Below are 20957 nucleotides of genomic sequence, written 5' to 3'. Positions count from 1 at the left end.
CAGTGGCTGCCACAGGACTATGAGAGGAAGGATTTGTAGACTTAGAGAGATGACAACCTTAGAGTATCATATTGCTCAGCTGCTGACACCACTATAGCCATCACCCTCCCATGGACTTCTAATTATATGCAAAATAGCAACTCTTATTATTTTAGGCATTCTGTTTCTTGCAAGTAAAAGAATTTATAAATATGATATATAGAAATAAATTCAATTGTCAAAACAGTATTTAGGTTTAAGATCCCTGGAGCACACGAAGATGTAACTATAGCTGACCTTTGAAAAACATGTTTGGGCTGGGTGCAGTGGTTCATGCCTGTAATCCCAGCACTTTGGGAGGCCAAGGTGTGTGGATCACCTGACGTCAAGAGTTTGAGACTAGCCTGACTAACATGGTGAAACCCCCTCTCTACTAAAAAAAATACAAAAAATAGCCAGGCGTGGTGGCATATGCCTGTAATCCTAGCTACTTGGGAGTCTGGGGCAGGAGAATCTCTTGAACCTGGGAAGTGGAGGTTGCAGTGAGCTGAGATCATGTCATTGCATTCCAGCCTGGGTGACAGAGTGAGACTTGGTCCCAAAAAGTAAAACACTAGTTTGAACTGTGTCACTTAAATGCTGATTTTTAAAGTAAATAAATTAGAAAATGTTTTGGATATTTGAGATAATTTGAGAAAGCTCACAAACTGTATAGATAGAAATACTGCAAAAATTAAAAAGTTGGGTATGTCATCAATATATAAGATATATGGAGCTATTCGTCTATTTATCATTTACTACCACAAAATATATACAAATCTATTGTAAAATGTTAAAAGTTATCAAGACTTATGCACACACAGACTGAACATTATTCCATTCAAAGAAAAATGTAAACAAAGATAAAGATGAAATGTTAAAATGTAACCGCATAAAATTAACTGTAGTACACACAGTACTACTGTAATAATTTTTTAGCCTCCCCCTGTTGCTATTGCTGTGAGGTCAAGTATTATATCTGCTTAAAATGCCACGTGATGCAGGGCACGGTGACTCATGCCTGTAATCCCAGAACTTTGGGATGCCGGGGTGGGTGGATCACTTGAGGTCAAGAGTTTGTAACCAGCCTGGCCAACATAGTGAAACCCTGTCTCTACTAAAAAGACAAAAATTAGCTGGGCATGGTGGTGTAAGCCTATAATCCCAGCTACTTGGAAGGCTGAGGCAGGAGAATCGCTTTGAGCCCAGTAGGTGGAAGTTGCAGTGAGCAGAGATCATGCCACTGCACTCTAGCCTGGGTGACAGACCAAGGCTCTTGTCTCAAAAAAAAAAAAAAAAAAAAAGTGCCATATGAAGCCAGTCACTTCCATGTGAGCCATTTGTATCTTCAGTAAATTGCATATAATAGTAAAATGTAATCTCTCCTAGATCTCTTGTATTTTACATCCTGTTTCGTGCAATATCATAAACTTTGAATAACACCATGGACCCACACAAAGTACCACTAGTGATACTGAAAGGGTTCCTAAGAAGCAGAGAAAGGTCATGACACTACAAGAGAAAGTCAAATTGCATGATATGTATTGTAGATGAGGTTGCAGCTGCAGTAGCTCACCATTTCAGACAGATAATTCATCCTGGAAACAGACAATGTAAACTTAAGTGATCAATAAATATAGTACTGTGAAAGGATTTTCTCTTTCTCATGAGTTTCTTAGTAACATTTTCTTTTCTCTAACTTACTTTATTCCAAGAATACAGCATATAATACCTATAATTATATAGTACAGTATGTAATACATATAATTTCCTGTTTATGTTATCTATCAGTAAGGCTTCTGGTCACTAGTAATTAGTAGTTAAAATTTGGCAAAGTCAAAAGTTAAATACAGGGTTTTGTCTGGGCCAGGGCTTGATTCCCCTAACACTTGCCTTGTTCAAGGGTCAACTGCATATTATAATATCTTTGGAGATAAGGTGGGAAATGATTTGAAATTACTCAATCAGAGGATTTTTAAAATGTGAAGGAGAAAAACTCAATTCAGTTTAGATGTTCATTGATTTACTCAAGTATTATCAAGTTTCTATGATTCCCAGGAACTATACTGCTGGGAATACTCTGATGAAAGTTGGATAGAATCTCTGACTTCATTTAGTGTGTGCACTTTATAAATAAACTCTTTTTAAAAAGATGACTACTGAATGATGAGTCTAACAGAAAAATAAGCATAATAAGATGATAATAGTATGGGGTTCAATTGAGGGAATCTACTCTAGATAGACCTACAGAATGAGAAGGAGCCAGCATGGGAAAATTCTGGGAAACAGTCTTACAAGCAGAGTAAGTGCAAGGCTTTGAAGCAGGAAAATTCTTACACAGTCCATCACAGTCAGAGTAGTATGAGTTAAGAATACATAGATGAGAGAAGAGAATAAAGGCAGATATTGTAAGGCCTAGCAGGCCAAGATAAGGAAATGGATTTCACTTTATTTTAAATAGGGTAGGAAGCCAGTAAACCACCAAGAAGTTTTAAGCAGAGAAGGGAGATGTTCCCACTTGTGTTCCCAACAGTCCACTCTGCTGTGTACAGCATGGACTAGGAGGGAAGAGTAAAGCAGGAAAATGTTCAACTAGGGTGGCTGCATGGATTACAGAAACATCAGTGATCTGAAAATGGGTTGGTAGAAGCAATGGACTTTGCTGATAAAATGAATATTGTGGTGTGTGAGGGCAGTAAGTTAAGAATAACTCACAGGTTTCTAGCTTGGTCACTGGGCCCAAGGTATTGTCAATTTCTAACACGGAAGATGACTTTGAAGACAAAATGTTCATAGGATACAAATCAAGTGTTCTGTCATGGTATTTTTTAGAAGTTCTTGACTATACAAGTGGAGAGGTCAAGTGGGCAGTTTGAGATGTGAGCCTGAGTCTCAGGGAGAAGTCAGCACATATAAATTATGGGACTAGATCATATCATTTAGGTGAAGTGACAGAGGAAGAAGAAAACAGGAATCAGAACTTCAGCCTATGAATGCAGACATTTAAAAGGGAGACGATAGAAGAACAACAAGGAAAAACAAAAGGTTATGGGGTGCAGTGGCTTATGCATGTAATCCCAACTATTTGGAAGGCCAAAGCAGGAAGAGCACTCCAGGCCAGGAGTTTGAGACCAGCCTCAGCAACAAGGCAAAACTTTCTCTCCACAAAATTTTAAAAAAATTATTAACTGGGCATGTTCGGTGGCACATGTTTGTAGTCCCAGCTATTCAGGAGGCTGAGATGGGAGGATTGCTTGAGCCTCAGAGTTTAAGCCTGCAGTAAACAACAACAACAACAAAAAGCCTGGAGGAGGAAAACAGTGAGGAGGAAAGAAGTAAGGGGAATATGTGTAGTAAGTTGACTGCACAGACATGGTCTTTAGGCAGACATGGGTCATGTATTGGTTAATATGGAGATTATCAGCAAACTGCTCTTGTCAAGACTTTGAGGGAGGAAGGCAGAAGCCATACTGGGATGAGTTAATAAGTAAATAGAAAGAAGTTGAGTAGACTTTTTCAAAAATTTTTTCTATGGAGAGAAGAAAAATGGGATGATATTTGTGGAAAAGAAGTTAAATTATTATCTCCTCACTTAAAATAATATCATGCCCAGTGAGAAAGATCCAGTAGAGAGGGAGATTTTTTTTATGTAGGAGAAAGATGTTTTTTATGTATGTTCTGCAGAACAGAAGCCTCTAAGGGATGAGGTATCCAGAATCTATGTGGGGCCTACGGTGGGAGCGAGGAGACTTCCTTCAAATTATCAGTAAATATGTCATTGCTAACTGCTGTGCTGACCTGTAAGGCTCAAAGAATGACCAATTACAAAGCTGTGTTTGTCTAGGGTGACATGCCAACCTGCAGCACAGCAGGGAGGCCAGCAACAATGTGACCAAGGACTCCAAAGTAGCCATTGATTGACGTAGGGAAGTTAAAGCCAGGCAACATTTGATCAGTGAAGATATTGCTAAACTGCCTTAGGTTGTATAATTTCAAGATCTAAAGACTAATTTTTGAGACAATGGGAGTTGTATGTTTTAGAAAGAGTTTATAATTTTGTTTTTTTCTTTCACTCCAGAAGTCCATTTATTTAAAAATGAACCAGACACACCTCTGAACGGAAACTTTCTGATGAGATACACGAAAATTCTGAAATACAAAATGTAATAAATTATAAACATATTTCTATCTATGAAAGACAGTAATGGTGAGGTGAATGTAGATGGTCATGGTGAGGTGAAAGTACTAAAATAGAAATGTGTCTCTAAAAGTATATTCTTTAAAGAGAAGACTTAGCTAGGAATCCCAGACCAGGTCAAAACTATGGTTGCCTTGAATATAGTAAAATATACATACACTGTACCAAGAGATAAGGATAATAGACATTTTAAAATATGCAGAATTATATATCAGAAAGAAAATATAAGTAGACAACCATCTTCATTTTTCTATTCCAAAATTACTAACTTACTTGTATCTTTACTCACATTTTCAGCCTTTAATTTTCTTTCTTTCTTCCTTATTATTATTATTTTTTTTGAAACAGAGTCTTGCTCTGAGCTCAGGCTGGTGTGCAGTGGTGCAATCTCGGCTCACTGTAGCCTCTGCCTCCTGGGTTCAAGTGATTCTCCTGCCTCAGCCTCCTGAGTAGTTGGTTAGAGATTACAGGTACCCACCACCATGCCCAACTAATTTTTGTATTTTTAGTAGAGACAGTGTTTCACCATGTTGGTCAGGCTGGTCTTGAACTCCTGACCTCATGATCCACCCGCCTCGGCCTCCCAAAGTGCTGGGATTACAGGCGTGAGCCACCACTCCCAGCCTGCCTTTCATTTTCAATGGGACAAGTGCCCCTGATCCTGCAAGAAGCTCAGACTCCCCTCCGTGCTCTGGATTCATTCTTTTCATCATTCAATTACTAGTCTTTCAGTTACCTTCTCTCCTAATGTACCAAAAATATGTTCCTTTTCTTCTGGCTAATTTTCACTAGCGTTGAACAATAATGTTTCCAGCATTTTCTGTCTTTAAAGAAACCCTTCTAGCCAGGTGTGGTGGCGTGTGCCTGTAGTTCCAGCTACTTGGGTGGGAGAGATGGGATGATCCCTTGAGCCCAGGAATTTTAGACTGCAGTGAGCTATGATCAAGTCACTGTACTCTGGCCGGGGTGACAGAGCAAGACCTTGTCTCTAAAAAAAGATACTTTTCTAAACCTATATCCTCCTTAAAGAACTGATTGATTCCTTTCTCACTAGCAATTTTCTCTTCAACTTAAAAAACGAGGCTTTTCACCCCTCTATTCCACTGGAACTGCTTTTGTCAAAGTCGCTAAGAGCCTTTATGTCACCATAATCTCTACACTCATTCAAATCATAGTTGGTCTCTCAGTAGCGTTTGATATAATTGGCCATTTTTTCTATTAAGTTGAAATATAGGAAATTTATGTTTTTATAGGTCTAGAATTATCTGGGCAATTTTATTTAGCTCAATCTAATAGTAATTTTTTAATTAAATTTCATTATTCTAGTGTCCAGTTTTTTTACTACCTCAGTATTGAATACATGAATCTCATTCCTACCCCATTTATTCCATTTTAATTCTCTTTCATAGGTTCCATTTTCTATTGTAGCTATGATTTCCCTCCAGGTGATGTCATCTGTTCCCATGGTTTAAATAGCCTCTTTGTGCAGATGTCTCATATTTCAAATCTACTCTCCTATGAGATTCATACTCATATATGCAGCCTATCTAACCATCATCTACTTTTGATGCCTAATAAGCATCTCAAGAATAGTGTGGCCAAAAGGGAATTCTTGTTTTTCACCTCCATGTGCTTCTCTCCTAGTCTTCTTCGACTTAGTAATGGCACTATGGCATTGCTGGAGACTCAAGCACAAAAGCTGAGAGTCATTCTGGATTTCTGCCTTTTCCTGACTTCCCACATCTAATCTATAAAAGTCATCTTCTTGATAGCACATTCGTCCATTCATTTCCATTTATAGTACTAATATCCTAGAGCAGAATTCCTCAACCTTGCCACAATTGACATTTTGGGTCAAATCATTTTTGTTGTATGGAGCTGTCCTGTGCACTATTGGGGGTTTAGCACCATCTCTGGCCTCTCCCTATTAGATGCCAGTAGCACCCCTTTTCCCAACTGTGACAACCAAACATGTCTCCAGACAATGCCAAATATGCTCTAGGTCAAAATGCCGCAGGCTGAGAACCACCGCTCTACAGCAACCTGCCATCCATTACCTCTTCCCTGGATTACTGTAGTAGTTAATCATAGGTCTCCCTTTCACTTGTGGCCTCCTATATGCAATTGTCTAAATAGTAATAAGATGATTCTTTTAAAGTCACAGATCAGTTTATGTCATTTCCCTGATTAAAACATTTCATTCAGAATAAAGCAAAATTCTTTATGTGGACTTCAAGGCTCTATATAATGTAGCCATTGCTCACATCTCTGATCTTATCTCATAGATTCAACATGTTCCAACCACATAATTCCTCCAACGTATTAGGCTTGTTATTTTCTAACAGCCTCTGTACTTGTTTTTCTATGTCTGGAATGCTCCTCCTTACCATTCATATCTCAGCTTAAATGTTTCCTCTTAAAGTAGATCACAGACAACCTATATCACTCCCAGCAGAGTGACATATTTTCTTCCTAGCCTTATCACTAACTAGGAATATCTCATTTATTTGTTTACAAGTTTATTGTCTGCCTACTTTCAGTAGACTGTAAACCCATAACAGGAAGGGCATTATCTTTCTTGTTCACCACAGAATTCTTAGTGTATATAGTTATTGATTTAATAGATGAGAAGGTCAAGCAATTCACTTTTATATTAATTGCCCCACAGGTGACCATTGCACTACAGGTGACCATTGTTCTGATATTTATTACCAGAGATTGATTTTATCTGTTTTGAAATTCATATGAATGGAATCATACACTATGTACTCTTTTATGTCTAGCTTCAGAATGTTTATTTTCAGATTCAGTCATCTTGTGTATATTGAATAATCACTTTTTAATTTCTGTGAAGTATTTCATTGTGTGGATGTCACACTATTTGTTTACTAAATGTCATGGATATTTGGGTTATTTCTAGTTTTTGGATATTTTGAGTGTTATTAACATGAATTTTAATAACACTATTGGTGATAGTCACAACTGGATGTGCCAACAATCAACTGTAAGACTTTTAATGATCTTACAGTTTATTTGGTTATAATAAAATGATATAAAAAACAATAAATTCCTGTTAATAATTTTCTGTTAGGTCGTCTTTACTAGATGATATATAAGGTCTTTTCTGTTTCTAAAATATATATGCTAGCTCTTCAAATCACTCTGTTATATCACATTCCATCTATGTATAAAACACCATCTTAATTTTCTTCCTTTCCTTTGCAGAATATTTTCAGAGTTCCCCATGGACAAGACTGTAAAAGCTGTTTTGATACTTGACTTTTTTTGCCTGCTTTATCACAACATTTGAGAAACTACAAATGGAGTCAGATAATCTTGTTTGGAGCTAGCTAAGTAAATCCAGTAATCCTGTAATAGTAGCGATCTCAGCATTAATTTACAATAAAGATAAATAACTCACCTAAAAATTCACCTCTGACTTAATATTGACTGGGATTATTTTGCAATATAGACAAATAACTCACCTAAAAATATCACCTATGACTGAGTATATCTTTGATTTTTCAATATAGTAATCTGAAATATATTCAGTGTAACAACTCTTCAACAAATATTTATAATGTCAGGCAGTGTTCTAGGAGTTGTGACAGAGCTGAGAACAAAATAAGTCTCTACTTTCATAATGTATACAAAAAGTAATAAGTATGATGAAGGAGAAGAAAAAGGAGGCAGGAAATAGGCATAGAATAAGACTGTAGTGGTATTTTATGTAAGTCTGTAAAAGTGGGCCTTTTTGATTTGAGATACATTTTTGTGCACAGACAAATGAGGGAGCAGAAGCTATGTGGCTCTCTGGCAGAAGAGAGTTTTCAGGCAGAAAGAATGTGAGTACAAAGGGTGAGGAACATTAAGGGGACAGAGAGGCTGGAGCAGAGAGAGTGGCGGCAGAAATTAGTATCAGAGAGATAGGACATTGGATTGTACTTTTAAAGGTAAATTTTACGTGTGGTCAAATGCACAGATCTTAAAGTACACAAGTAAATATAGAATATTTCCATCACCCTACAAAATTCTCCTTCCAATTATTCTGATTGCCCCACACGTGACCATTGTTCTGAGTTTTATCACCAGAGATTGATTTTATCTGTTTTGAAATTCATACGAATGGAATCATACACTATGTACTCTTTTATGTCTAGCTTCAAATGTTTATTTTCAAATTCATCCATGTTGTATATATTGAATAATCACTTTTTAATTTCTGTGTGATATTTTATTGTGTGGATGTAGCGCTATTTGTTTACTAAGTGTCATGGATATTTGGGTTATTTCTAGTTTTTGGATATTTTGAATGGAGTTGTTAGGAATATTTGTGTATATGCCTTTTTGTGGGCCCATGTTTTCATTTCTCTTGCATAAATAATCATGATTGAGATTTTATGATTAAACAACAGGTGGCTGTTTTACTACGTAAAATGTTGCCATATCAGTTTTCCCAAAATGATGTGCCATTTTATGCACCCCTGAAATGTATAAAAGTTCTAGTTTCAGTTGATGTTACTGTCTTTTAGTTTATCTGGTTTAGTGAGTGTGAAATACTATTTTTCCCATTTAATTTCCATTTTCCTGACAGCTAGTGATATTAAACACTTTCTCATGTGCTTGTTGGGCAATATTTATCTGCTTTTGTAAAGTGAGACTTTTCCTCCATTTTAATTGAGTTGTCTTTTTATTATTGATTGGTAGGAGTCCTTTATCTGTTCTGCTTGTTTTCATGGGGGTATAGTGTCACTCTTACGGTGGTTTCTCCCTGGTGAGCATGATCATGCAATCTGAGGTTTGTCATGCTTGGTGCTCATTCCCATTCATCCATTTCCAAGCATCTATCTCAGACCTCCTTGTTCCTGATCTTCCAGTCTTTCTTTTTCCAGGTCCCTAAGTAGCTGGCCAAGTCATTGGTCATTGTGCATGAATTTATGTATTTTCTAAGCTCAGCTCAGGCAACTTCCCTTTCCATCCAAAGTAGATGACCAGGTCATTGCCCTAAATTTGCTCACTTAGAAATTTCCCTTCATTTTTATCTTTCAAGTATCAATGGATATTGAGTCAATCCATTTGTGAACCAAGCTCTAACTTTTCTCCCCCATCAACTGGTGATAACAGCTCTTTCATGTGATGTGAGATCGAGGCACTGGTGGAATAGTAGCAGATGACATGGGTGTCTAGGCTATCTGATCATGTTCTGCATGTTCAGACCGCATGTTCTGCCCAGTCTTGCCTGTGCTTGATCTCACATGTACCAATTCTATCTTCTTACAGATTACTTCTGGGCCTGCTCAACCTTATGCCTTGGTGGGTCTGACAGAAAATAGACAAGGATGGGCAGTGCCATCTGCATGGTCACTTGATGGCCTTTCAAAACAGTGTAAATTTCTGCTGTAGATGGAATAGCTTTGTTCCAGAACTGATGGTGTCTGTACTACGATTCTCGCATTTGGGCTTGCCATAAATCTAATGGCATCTTCTTGTGTTACTGGTATTTCCTAAAGTAAAGAATCTTTCATGTTATGCAGCCCAGGCGGCTGCTTGCACCACTACCTGGATCTATTGCAAAATCCTTTCTAGTACTCTCAGCCCCACTAAAACCTGGCAGCATTTTATCACACACAGAATGAGGCATAGCATAGCATTATTCTTAGTTGTGACATATGCTGCCTCCATGATCCAGAGAAGTCTTCTAAACATTGTGTTTCCTTAGTCATGGTAGAAAATGCAAGTGTCAAAAGCAATAGTTTGTCCTGTACTTTGAAGGGGATGTCTTAGAATGCCCTAGGACACTGGACCCCCAAATATTACTAATGTAGTGGTTCCCTGAAACTACTTAGAGGTTATCACTCCCCTCTGGAACACTTCTGTCTTACCAAGGCCTTCAGTGAACAGTAACTTTTTGTTCATCTTGTTCAGTCAGCATGATGTTATTGATATAGTGAATGGGTGTGATATTCTGTAGGATGTCCAGCTAATTTATGTCACTTCAGAATATATTGTAATAGAAGGCAGGACAGTTAACATAGCCTTGCTGCTAGGTTGTAAATTTATGGCCCATTAAGAGCAGCCTTAGAAGCACTGTGTTTAGACCATCTCCTGAGAGCCTTACTAGGTGTTAAATCCTCTATTTTAATACAGTATTTTCTAATTGACTAACTTTTATGTTCCACATCCTCAATCACACACCCTCTAAATCCAGTGCATCCTCCGGAGCATAATCTCTCTGTAACTGATGGTATATGCTAGCTAGATTCTGTAGCTGCTTTGGGGTATATTCCTTCTTTTTGAGGCCCAACATATCTGTGGCCAGATTTTGCTGTTAATTAAGCCTACTTATGGATATAGGTATCTGGAGGGAAGGAGGGAGAAGAGCCTGGGAAAGCTAATGTCTTACTGGGGAAAAGGCTTTACATTGCCTTAAAGAAACGAGGGAATGCTAGTCATTAAGAAAAGAGTAGGTCACTTCTAAAGCCCAGATCATTTAAAATCTGAGAACTCATAATTTTCAGGGTCTTTTATCCCTGTCATGGTCCCATTTCCCAACCAGAGCCCTGAGCGTGGCATAGCAAATATGCATTTTTTAAGAGTTTAACCTTCTTTGAAGCTGTGCTACTCTTAAGTCCTAGTTTTGGTCCTTAGCTTCCTCTCTCTTCTCACTGTAGGCGTTGATAGACTTGACGCTTCCAAAAAGGTCCTCCAGCCTTCACACTTAGCTTTTAGTTGCCAATTATCTTTTTTTTTTTTTTTTTTTTTTTTTTTTTTTTTTTTTTTTTTTTTTTTTTTTTTTTTTTTTTTGTTTTTTTCTAGAGCATCAATCAAACTTTGAAATTGTCATTCAATTTCTTTATTCTTATAATTAATATTCCTCCATATTTTTCAAATGCTTGATACAGTGAAGGCATTCCAGTAGTATGTGATTCCAGTTCATCTCCACTGGAAGTTGAAAAAAACTGCCAGGGACTATCTGTGTTACACAAATATCGGTGGTTAGGTATTCATTACCTGCCCAACAGTGGGCAATCCAGCTCCAAAATCCATCCAAATTGGCCTCCTTGGGTCCTTCCTGGCAACAAATGTCATAGGTTGATTTCCCTGGAAAGCAGACTCTGAGATAAAAATCAGCACACTGAAGACTTAATAGACAGTTCATTTTGGCTGTTGTTTCTTCCAATATTCTTTCTGTTCCACTCTTGTCTCATCTCTACCTCTTGGACTCCCAACTACATGTTTAGATCACTTGATATTGTCCTACAGGTTACTAAAACTGTCTTCATAGTTTTTTCAGTCTCTTTCTGTTCTTCACATTGGATAATTTCTAGTAATCTGTTTGCAATTTCACCAATCACTTCTTCTGGAACCTATAATCTGATATTTAGATTATCCAGTGAGCATTTCACTCCAGACATTGTACTTTTAGCTTGAAAAGTTACATTTGGCTATGTTTTCTTTTTCTTTTTTCTTTCTTTNAGGCTGGAGTGCGGTGGTGCGATCTCGGTTCACTGCAGCCTCCGCCTCCCAGGTTCAAGCAATTCGCCTGCCTCAGCCTCCTGAGTAGCTGGGACTACAGGTGCACACCACCATTCCCAGTTAATTTTTGTATTTTTAGTAGAGACGGGGTTTCACCATGTTGGCCAGGATGGTCTTGATCTCTTGACCTCGTGATCCACCCAACTCAGCCTCTCAATATGCTGGGATTACAGGTGTGAGCCACTGTGCCGGGCCCTACGTGCTTATTCTTATGGCTACCCTTTCTTTTAAAACCATGAATATACTTATAACAACTTCTTTAAAGTTCTTTTCTCTTACTTCCAACATATGGATTGTCTTGAGGTCTGTTTTTATATACTGGAGGATTTTGAACAGAGCAGTGACAAGTTCTAAATTTATATTTTTAAAAGAGTACCACTCTGATTGCCATGTGGGAAATGGAGTATAAAAGTGTATGTAAATGATGTAAATGGATAAATAGGGATACAAAAGTCAAATATTGGGCACAACTTATGATGAGTTACACTCAGATGGAAGATGACAGTGGTTTCATCTTAGGTGGTGGCACTGGTGTGAATGAAAGGAATTCGGTTCTGATCACTAGGTCTTGCTAATAGACTGCACAAGGAGAGAAAGAGGGGTTAATTAAAGGATAAGCCCCTGGTTATTGTGCTCATTACTAAAATGGGGTTGCCATTTGCCTAGATATCAACAGGGGAGAGAAAATTTTTGATGACAGAAGAAAACTAAGAGTTCTGTTAGGGCATGTTAAATATGAGGTTTCTATTATATATCCAAGTGGAGATGTAGAATATGAGTCCGGGGTTCAGACAGAGGTCCTAGATGTTAAAAATTTAGAAATCAAAGGCATGTGAGTAATACTTAAAGCCACAGTCTTAGGAGAATAGATGTGAGGACTGAGCTCTGGTATACTCATAGAGGTTTGGGGAATGAGGGGAACATAGGAAAAGAGCTTGGAGTGTGGTGGAAGGAGAAAAAAGAGAGAGTGGTATACAAAAGACAAAATGAATATGGCTCAAAATAAAGGGAATAATTGGTTTGTCAAATGTTGCTGTAACTGGGAAAAGTGAGAAATAAGCCTTTGTTGTATCAATCCATTGAGATTTTGCAGTTTGTTTCTGTAGCATATTAATGCATTAATCAATACTGTGTAATATACCTTCTTGATTTTCTTGGAATTTAGATTCTGAAAGTAAGCATTTAATATTAAATAGTAAAGCTACTGAGAGTCCTATATGAGAGAATTTTAGACATTTGGTCCACAATAATGATCTTGTCAATTAGAACACTTATTTTCTACTTGTCATTGGAAAATTTATTTATGGGTTCTTATTCACTTTTTCTAGTAACATTTATAAAAATTATCCTAATAATTGTATTTCTGAGGAAAATAATTTATCAGTGAAATGTGCCCTCACCTCCCTTTTGTAGCCCAGTGATGCAGAGCATGATACACAGTTGGTACTCAATAAATGGTAAATGTGCCCATCAAGTATCTATTTTATTCATGCTACTTAACATGCTATTACCACAATGATTGCACCATTAAACTAGGTTGCCAAAGGCCAATCTCAGATAGCACAGTGGATATGGAAATAGGTTTCCTTATTGAAAGTCAGAAACCTAATTTTAAAACATGAAAGGGAAATGAAGTATGTTGACTCAGGGCCATGAGGGCCACCACAAAACACTGTGTAGATGCCAAGGTCCTTGTTGAAGGTGTCTGAAGTCCAGGCCAATCTCTAATCTCCAACCTATTCTGTTTTAGAAGGCTTTACAGTGTGGAAGGAACACTTTTATTATCCCACCCCAAATAGGCACCTTTTGGTAATCAGTAGGTCTTGAGGGGGTACACTTAACTTATTAGCACAAATTAGCATATCTGCATATAAAATATCTTGCAATAGAATGATATCTGGAAAAAACATTTTGGATCTGATGGGTTCAGACAACAGTTTTAAATGGGATCTCTCAAAGTTTGATGAGAATCAGAAAAAGTGACTATTTCTGAGTAGCTTCGGTAAAAGTGAACAAGAAACGTCAAAAGATGGTCTTTTCATAACTTTAAAGCAGTGTGGTTTTCAAGTGGGGTGCAAACTTGCTCTCTGGTGCAAACTTGCCCTTTGAGGCAACCAGAAATTCCCAGAAACATTTCCGATTGTCATGACTAGAGGGAAGAGCAGACATCTAGCGGGAGTAGAAGCCAGTGATGCTGCTAAACATCCTACAAATGCACAAGATACCCCAACCCCAATAAAAAGAAATGTACATTCCAGAAGTAAACAGTGCTAGCTGGGAAACCCTGCCTTAAAGGTTATTTTCTAAGAGGACAGCTTTAATACCTAAAATCTAATTTTATGTTTAGACCCATGCCTGTCTTCGCAGGACTCAGTTCCAAGGAAATTCTGTTCATATGCATGCTAATTGCAGTTAATGATAGCGCCTTACAGTGTGCAGAAGGCAGAGGATTGTTTTATTCGGAAGTGATCCCTTTTACTTAAAAAACAGATATCCTGAGTTTGAATATAAAGTTCAGATTTCTGCCTTTAAGATTAATATTTATATTCCCAATCCAAGTTCTCTCGGAAATAGGTTGAGATGAAGGGAGGCCAAGAATACAAATCCATTCCTGGAGGTGTTGTGTTCTATGGGACTGAAAAAAGACAAAACTTGAACCTCGGGTGGCCCTCTAAAGGATCAACTTCAGCTGCTCTTCTTAGGGTATCTATCGGACTGTCCCTTTGGTTGTAAGATACCACTGCCGTCTCGAGGGCTGCGTGCCTCTGCACAGAGCCAACAGGTAACTCGTCCTGGCGGTTCTGTGTAACCAACCACAATCCTAGACTTCGAGAACACTGCTCATTCGAAGGCGAGCGAAGCCGGGAAGAGGGCCAGCGCTGGGGGAAGGGTGGCACAAACCCTTGTGTGAGCTGCAGTACCGGGGCAAGAACAAGTGAGCAGCCCAGGAGGGTCTCGGGTCTGCGAGACCACTGAGCGCTCTGCCGCAGTCAGAGCGGCGGCGGAAGGGGCGCGAGCGGGAAGCTGCAGCGCTGCGGCGGCCCGGGAGGCTGGAGGGGGCGGACCGGTCCGGCGGGCGCAGGCGCTCCCCGGCTGGCGCGCGCACCCCAGCCCCACCACCCAACCTTCCGCCGCAGCCCGCCCTCCGGGGCGGGGAGCAGAGCGCGCTAGCAGCGGCCGTCAGGACCCGCCCCTTCGCCTCCGTGAGAAGGCGGGCGGGCGGGCTGGCGGCGCCGGGAGGCGGGGCCGCGGCGGCCGGCTGGGTGCGCCTCGGCGGCCTCGGAGCTCGCAGACGCTGGGGGGAACATGGCGGCTGCGGAGCCAGCGGTCCTTGCGCTCCCTAACAGTGGCGGCGTGGGCGCGGGGGCGCCGTCGGGCACAGTCCCGGTGCTCTTCTGTTTCTCGGTCTTCGCGCGACCCTCGTCGGTGCCGCACGGCGCGGGCTACGAGCTGCTCATCCAGAAGTTCCTCAGCCTGTACGGCGACCAGATCGACATGCACCGCAAATTCGTGGTGCAGCTCTTCGCCGAGGAGTGGGGCCAGTACGTGGACTTGCCCAAGGGCTTCGCGGTGAGCGAGCGCTGCAAGGTGCGCCTCGTGCCGCTGCAGATCCAGGTGGGTCCGCGCGCCTCCCGGTCCCCGAGTCGTTCCCGTGCCGTCCTTGTACCCTTCTCTGTCCCCACCCCCGTCGCGCTCCTCAGGTGCCCGGAGCCGCCCGGGCCCCGGGCCCTGCGCGACTGGCTGAGTCCGAAGGGCCGCGCTGCTTTCGCAAGTCCCGGGGCTGGCTGGGGAATGCGCCTGTCCAAAGGTGATGGTCACCAGCTGTCCCCGGCGGGGGGCGTGGGCCTCCCAGCTGGTTTCGGCGCCCGCGAACGCCCCCACGTGTATTGTCCTCGGTCGTCCGCATCCGCTTTGTATGCCAGGAGCAGGTCCCCATCTCCTGCGTAACCAAAGGGCTGTGCAGTAGCAGCTGTTTTTATTTTGGGGCGATGGGTGATGCGGATGAGGGGAAATGAGATTGTGGGAAGTATTGGTTTTAGGATTTGTTCCCAGAGTTGTGTTAACCACTTTCGGAAACGCAAACTTTGGGAGTCAAACCCTTTCCCCCTCCTCTTCCCGGCTTCTCAAGTCCTTGGGTTTAAGAGTTCCCTAATCTTAAGTGAAATAACCATTTGCTTAGCCTCCTCCTAGTAAAGTGTCTACTGATTTGATTACATCTTGTTGTGTGCATTGAAAAAGTCACTTGACTCCAGGATTGTAATTCCTTCTTAAATATCCAGCTTAAGCTAGACCTTGAGTTCCTGGTCCTGCTGGCTGAGAAAGTTGTTCTACCTGAGGATTACTTAACAGCATTTGTTTATTTTAAGCCCTGCTCTCATGCTAGGCGGGTTGATCTCCCGCCCTCTTTAGGATCAAGACTTTCACTGGTGAATTTATATTTTGGAAAGGAAAGAACATAAGCTGTAATTTAGATAGTACGCTGTCAATATTGTTTCTTTAGCAGAGAAATTGATAAGTTATTTTTTCAGAAGACCAAACTGAAATGTGGGATTCGGGGATAAAAGAGATTTTATTATTTGTCATTTTCTTTCTTTTTTAGTTTTTAGTTTTTATGGACACATACAAGTTGTACATATTTATAGGAGACGGGCTATTTTGATTCAAGCATACAATGTAATGATTAAATCAGGGTAATTGAAATATCGATCACCTCAAACCTTTATCATTTATTTCTTTGTTCCAAATTCACTTTTATAGTTATTTTGAAATATACAATAAATTATTAACTATAGTTATCCTATTGTGCTACTGAACACTAGAGCTTATTCCTATTATCCGTGTTTTTTGTACCCATTAACAGTGCCATTTTCTGAGGATTATTCCCTAGTTTTTTTCAGCTGTAGTCGGCAGCCGAATTGATGGTGTTTCCTATCACCCCAACACCCGTGCTGGAAGTGTCCAAAGCAGGTACTTTAGCTTCAATAATGTTCCTGCATTCAGAGGACAAAGTCTGAGAGACTGTACTACCTACCACTGGAGAACCTGGAACTGAGAGCAGTGATCTAATACCCCAGAATCGGACCTGCTGCCCAGATAGAGAATTGTAGTTCGTAGGTGGTTAAGACTCCCATTTTTATGTCTACAGGCGTTTTTGTGTCTGATACCTCTCTGCAGCCGCCTTTGTCAGTCCATTTAGGTTACTGCTGCCAGAATACTCAGATGTTGATGCACTTTTGACAAGTCCATTTATAAAGGCTAAAATCCAAATACTAGCTGCAGAGGTTTGGCACTGTACTTAGGATGCAGACTTCTTTATGAAGCATCTCCTGTTATGGCAGGGAGGGAGGCGGGGCTCTTGTCTAAAATAATGCTGTTCTAAACTAGCCCCCAGGTCTGTAAGAGTACTCCCTCTAAGGCAGGATTTTTATATTTGAAAATTTCAGGGCCTTGGTCTAACAACTCTTTAATTAAACATTCTAGAAATTAATGAAATGTACCTGAAAATGCTTGTACATTCTCAAAAGGTGTTATATAATTCTGATCACCTGTGGCTTTTGAAATGTTTTGCTTCGTATAGGAGATTATGATAGTTCATTTTTCTGTGATGTTTAAAATAACAATAGCATTACTCTATTCCATCTTTAAAACAAATTTTTTTCTGCCAACTAGTCCAATAATTGTTAAGCATCAGTTACATTTTTGCACTTATATAAGTTTATACTTTTAACTCTTTAAAAATATTTTTTTCTTTTCTATTATCTCATTTTAATAGTTTTAATACTTTGAAATCTTCAGCCAGATGCCTCTCCTAGCTTAGAGGTAGATAAAGGAAAGGGATATATACATAGATACACATATATACCGTATATACCTTCTGATACCTATTTATACCTGTATCAGAAGGTATAAATATATATATATATATATATATGCACACGCACAATACATATGCATATGTATGTAATCTCAGAAAAGAAAGTCATGATATTTCTCATGATTACTGTACTATATTCTTTGGAACCTAACAGTATAATCCTAGAGACTTGGATGTTTTATGGCTCTAAGAGACCATAAGTTCATTGCGCAAACATGTGAGTGACAGCTTTAAGTGCCTGGCACACTGAATGCAAACTTGGATTCAATTCTTGTTCCTTACCTAATAAGTGAACTTTCACTTTGAGCAAGTGCAGAAGAACATAGGGAGGTAGAGGTGAGGAATTTGCTTCAGGTTATAAGGCAAGGCTCTGCGTATAAGGCTCCTTCTGTGGAGGAGCTAGCCAGGCATAGGCAGAGCGTCACTTGCAGCTGACCACAGCACTCCTGCTTGCATGCTTAATGAGAATTGAGCAGTCTGGAAAACAAGCCACAAACTTCAGCTCTTGTTTGTTCATTTGTCTTGGTGCTGCTCCTTGTTCTTTGGAATAAATGTCACTTAGGAAGACTCAAGGCGGCCCATCAGTGAGTCTCTGTTACTGGGCATGGCAGGCCCCTTCCTTGAGTCAAGGACAAAGAGCACAAGTTTGGCCACATGTAGTCTGTTGCATAAATAGTGATTTATTATTTCTCCACACTTGGGCCCTGGACCCTCTGTGGCCCTGGCTCACATACTGTTAGTCTAGAATATATTCTTCCTTTGCACCATGGTACGAGTTTCCTTCATGCTTGTTCTGACGGCTGTGGCTGATGACCTTGTCAAACACAGTGGCTGCTTTTGCCACACTGCGCCCGTGCTTGTTAGTGGCTTTAATGAGAACTGATCCTTAAGACCCCCATTGCCAGTATTAGGCTATGGTAAGTTTTTTGGTGATTTTTTTCTTAAATATTCTTTCAAAATGACAATGTCTGCTGATAGCTCAGGTAGCTAAAGGCATAGCTCATGTTTCATGCTTGGTTTGTATGTCTGCAGCTTTGTCAAGTGCTTGAAATCTGATGAATTTTGAGACACAGGGGAAAGGATGTAAATGAGAGGATTAGATAGTGGGAATTTAGGTCGTTTTTATGACTTACAAGTTTTAATTTTTCAAGAGGTATTTTCTCAAGTTTAACTAAAGGAAACATTTAACTGTGGGAATTTATGTAAATATAGGGTCATGCCACCACCAGTGCATTTTCCAGCCTGTGACCAGGAAGGACAGAGCCCAGGGAGAAGAGAGGAGGAAATGGACAGTGTAAGAAGGACGCCAGTGAGGGGATTTTACTTCGCTACATAGCAGGAAAGGCTTTGACAGCTTTGGCCAGAAGATGATGGCTTTTCTGGGAAGGTTATTTTGACCTTTTCCCAAGATGTTTAACTGGCAAGGCATTGTGCTCCAGCTTTTATTTTCTTGGGAGTTTATTACTATTACAATTATTTTAAACAGGGGCATGAACATTTTATAGCTAGGAGAGACTAACAAGTTCATGGTGGGAAGGGAGGGAAGGCAGGGGGAAAGGAACCTGGCCCGCCTTTGGCTTGATAGTGTGAAGGTAGTGGTTTTTGATTACAGGACCTTTGCCTTAGGAGCATGGCAAGAAGAGCGGGTAGATGAGCTAATGCTCAGAGAGGAGACAGCTGGATCCTGAGGTTGTTGAATTGTCGCCACTCCATTGGTCAGATGTGAGTGTGTCACTTTTTGAAAAAATTAACATTCAGAATAATACTTAAAGCATTGTATACTTTTTTGCTCCTTGTGAATACATTAGAGCTACCTATAAATAAACTGTGTTTGAAGGTAGGAGCTATGATCTGCATTTCAAATTTTTTTTCTTGTGTTTAGGAAGGGAATCCTAACGTAGATTCAAACATCACTGTGGTCCTGGGCTTGTCTAGCTTCACCTTCACCCCAATCTGAGGCACAGTCTTAAGAAATCATTCAGTCTTCAGCTCTGGGATGGGTGGAGACCGCTGGCCTCCCTTGGGAATTTAGAAAACTCATACCTTAACTGGTAAGATAGGGCTGTAACCTTATGCCAGTGACATCAATGCTCACAATAGATGCATATGTTGTAAAAATAAGAGCCAATAAGTATTATTTCACAGCCTGAATTAAAAAGTCCCAGATCTGTTTTTCCATGAACAAATCTCATCTTAGTGATTTGGTAAGGTCTTGGTAATATCTAGAAATCTACTTCATGAATTACTTTATGATTCACTTTCTTTCTGCATATTATGTTAACATAACAAGTTATGCAGTGTTAGTGTACCTACGTATGTATTTGTAGATTTCTAAAGGGATCTTAATTGTAAATATTTAACCTCATTAGAGAATAAGCTTTTTAACATATGCTGAGTTTTAGAGTGTAGTGTTTCATATATGAGGGATATTATAATAGCCTAATAGATGTATTGATTGATTACATGAAGCCCATTTAATACTTGAAATAGCCCTGTGATGTAGGTACTATTTTTCTTGCTGTGTAATAGATGAGGAAATTTATTTAGAGATATGTATCTAAGTTCATGTAATTCAAATTAGTGAAATTGAGATTTGGACTCAGATTCTAATGTCTACTGAGGCTTGTGCTATAAAGGGAATCTTTGTAACCTGGGGGAGTCACATCACAGGGCTCTGTTGTAACTGAGTTGACATTGGAGCTGGGCCTTACTGTAGCTATGGTCATCGGATTTCCTTGGAAACACTTGGGACTGAAATAATGATCCCCCAGGTCCCCTTCCAGACTCTCTCCCAAGCAGATCATACCTATTTTGTGACTCTAACTGACTACCACATTTTTAAAGTAACACATTGACAGTTCCAAATTTTAATTATTTGAAATCCCTATAGTAATTTGCTATGGGGCTGGGTGATGTGAAAAGTCTTTTGAGTGTGAAATCTAAGGTCAAATCCCAGCTATGACAATTCTTAAGAAAGTGGACAAAATATTTATACTTGAATTTGATCTCTTAAACTCTTGGTTGAGGAAGCCATTGGCTGTGATCAACTTTTTATATTTAAATATATATGTATATGTATCGTGCAAATGTGTGTGTAGGACTACGTGTAGGTATATAGATATGAAGGCGTGAAGACACATATATTTATATGTGATTTCTTCATAGTCCTTAAATATGCATATCTGTAATTGCTGTGCTTTTACTTCTGGTGATATTTGGTCCAGTCAACTTTTAATTTGCTGAGACAGGACTGCTGTCTTACCGTTGTAACATGTAAATGTTTGGCTACTGGCAATATTTTTAGTTATCTTTTTTTTTTTTTTTTTTTTT

The 20957-nt window shown here is 39.7% G+C and overlaps 1 protein-coding gene across 2 annotated transcripts in view; it reads left to right on the top strand.

The window, feature by feature from the left end:
- Positions 1-14940: 14940 nt before the first annotated feature.
- The window catches only part of ISOC1 (isochorismatase domain containing 1), a 31913-nt gene continuing 25896 nt past the window's right edge, over positions 14941-20957 (top strand). For both annotated transcript variants that reach the window (XR_001826443.2, XM_017532491.2), the window contains exon 1: positions 14941-15367. Coding sequence is in view for 1 of the 2 variants with exons in the window: in XM_017532491.2 (XP_017387980.1) it covers positions 15059-15367 (309 nt within the window). In the remaining variant the exon portion in view is untranslated. The remainder of the gene's footprint in view (positions 15368-20957) is intronic.

Source organism: Cebus imitator, unplaced genomic scaffold, assembly GCF_001604975.1.
Source record: "Cebus imitator isolate Cc_AM_T3 unplaced genomic scaffold, Cebus_imitator-1.0 Scaffold76, whole genome shotgun sequence".
In the NCBI taxonomy this organism is placed as follows: domain Eukaryota; kingdom Metazoa; phylum Chordata; class Mammalia; order Primates; family Cebidae; genus Cebus; species Cebus imitator.
Note: the sequence above shows the minus strand (reverse complement) of the source record. Positions and strands in the feature narration are given on the sequence as shown.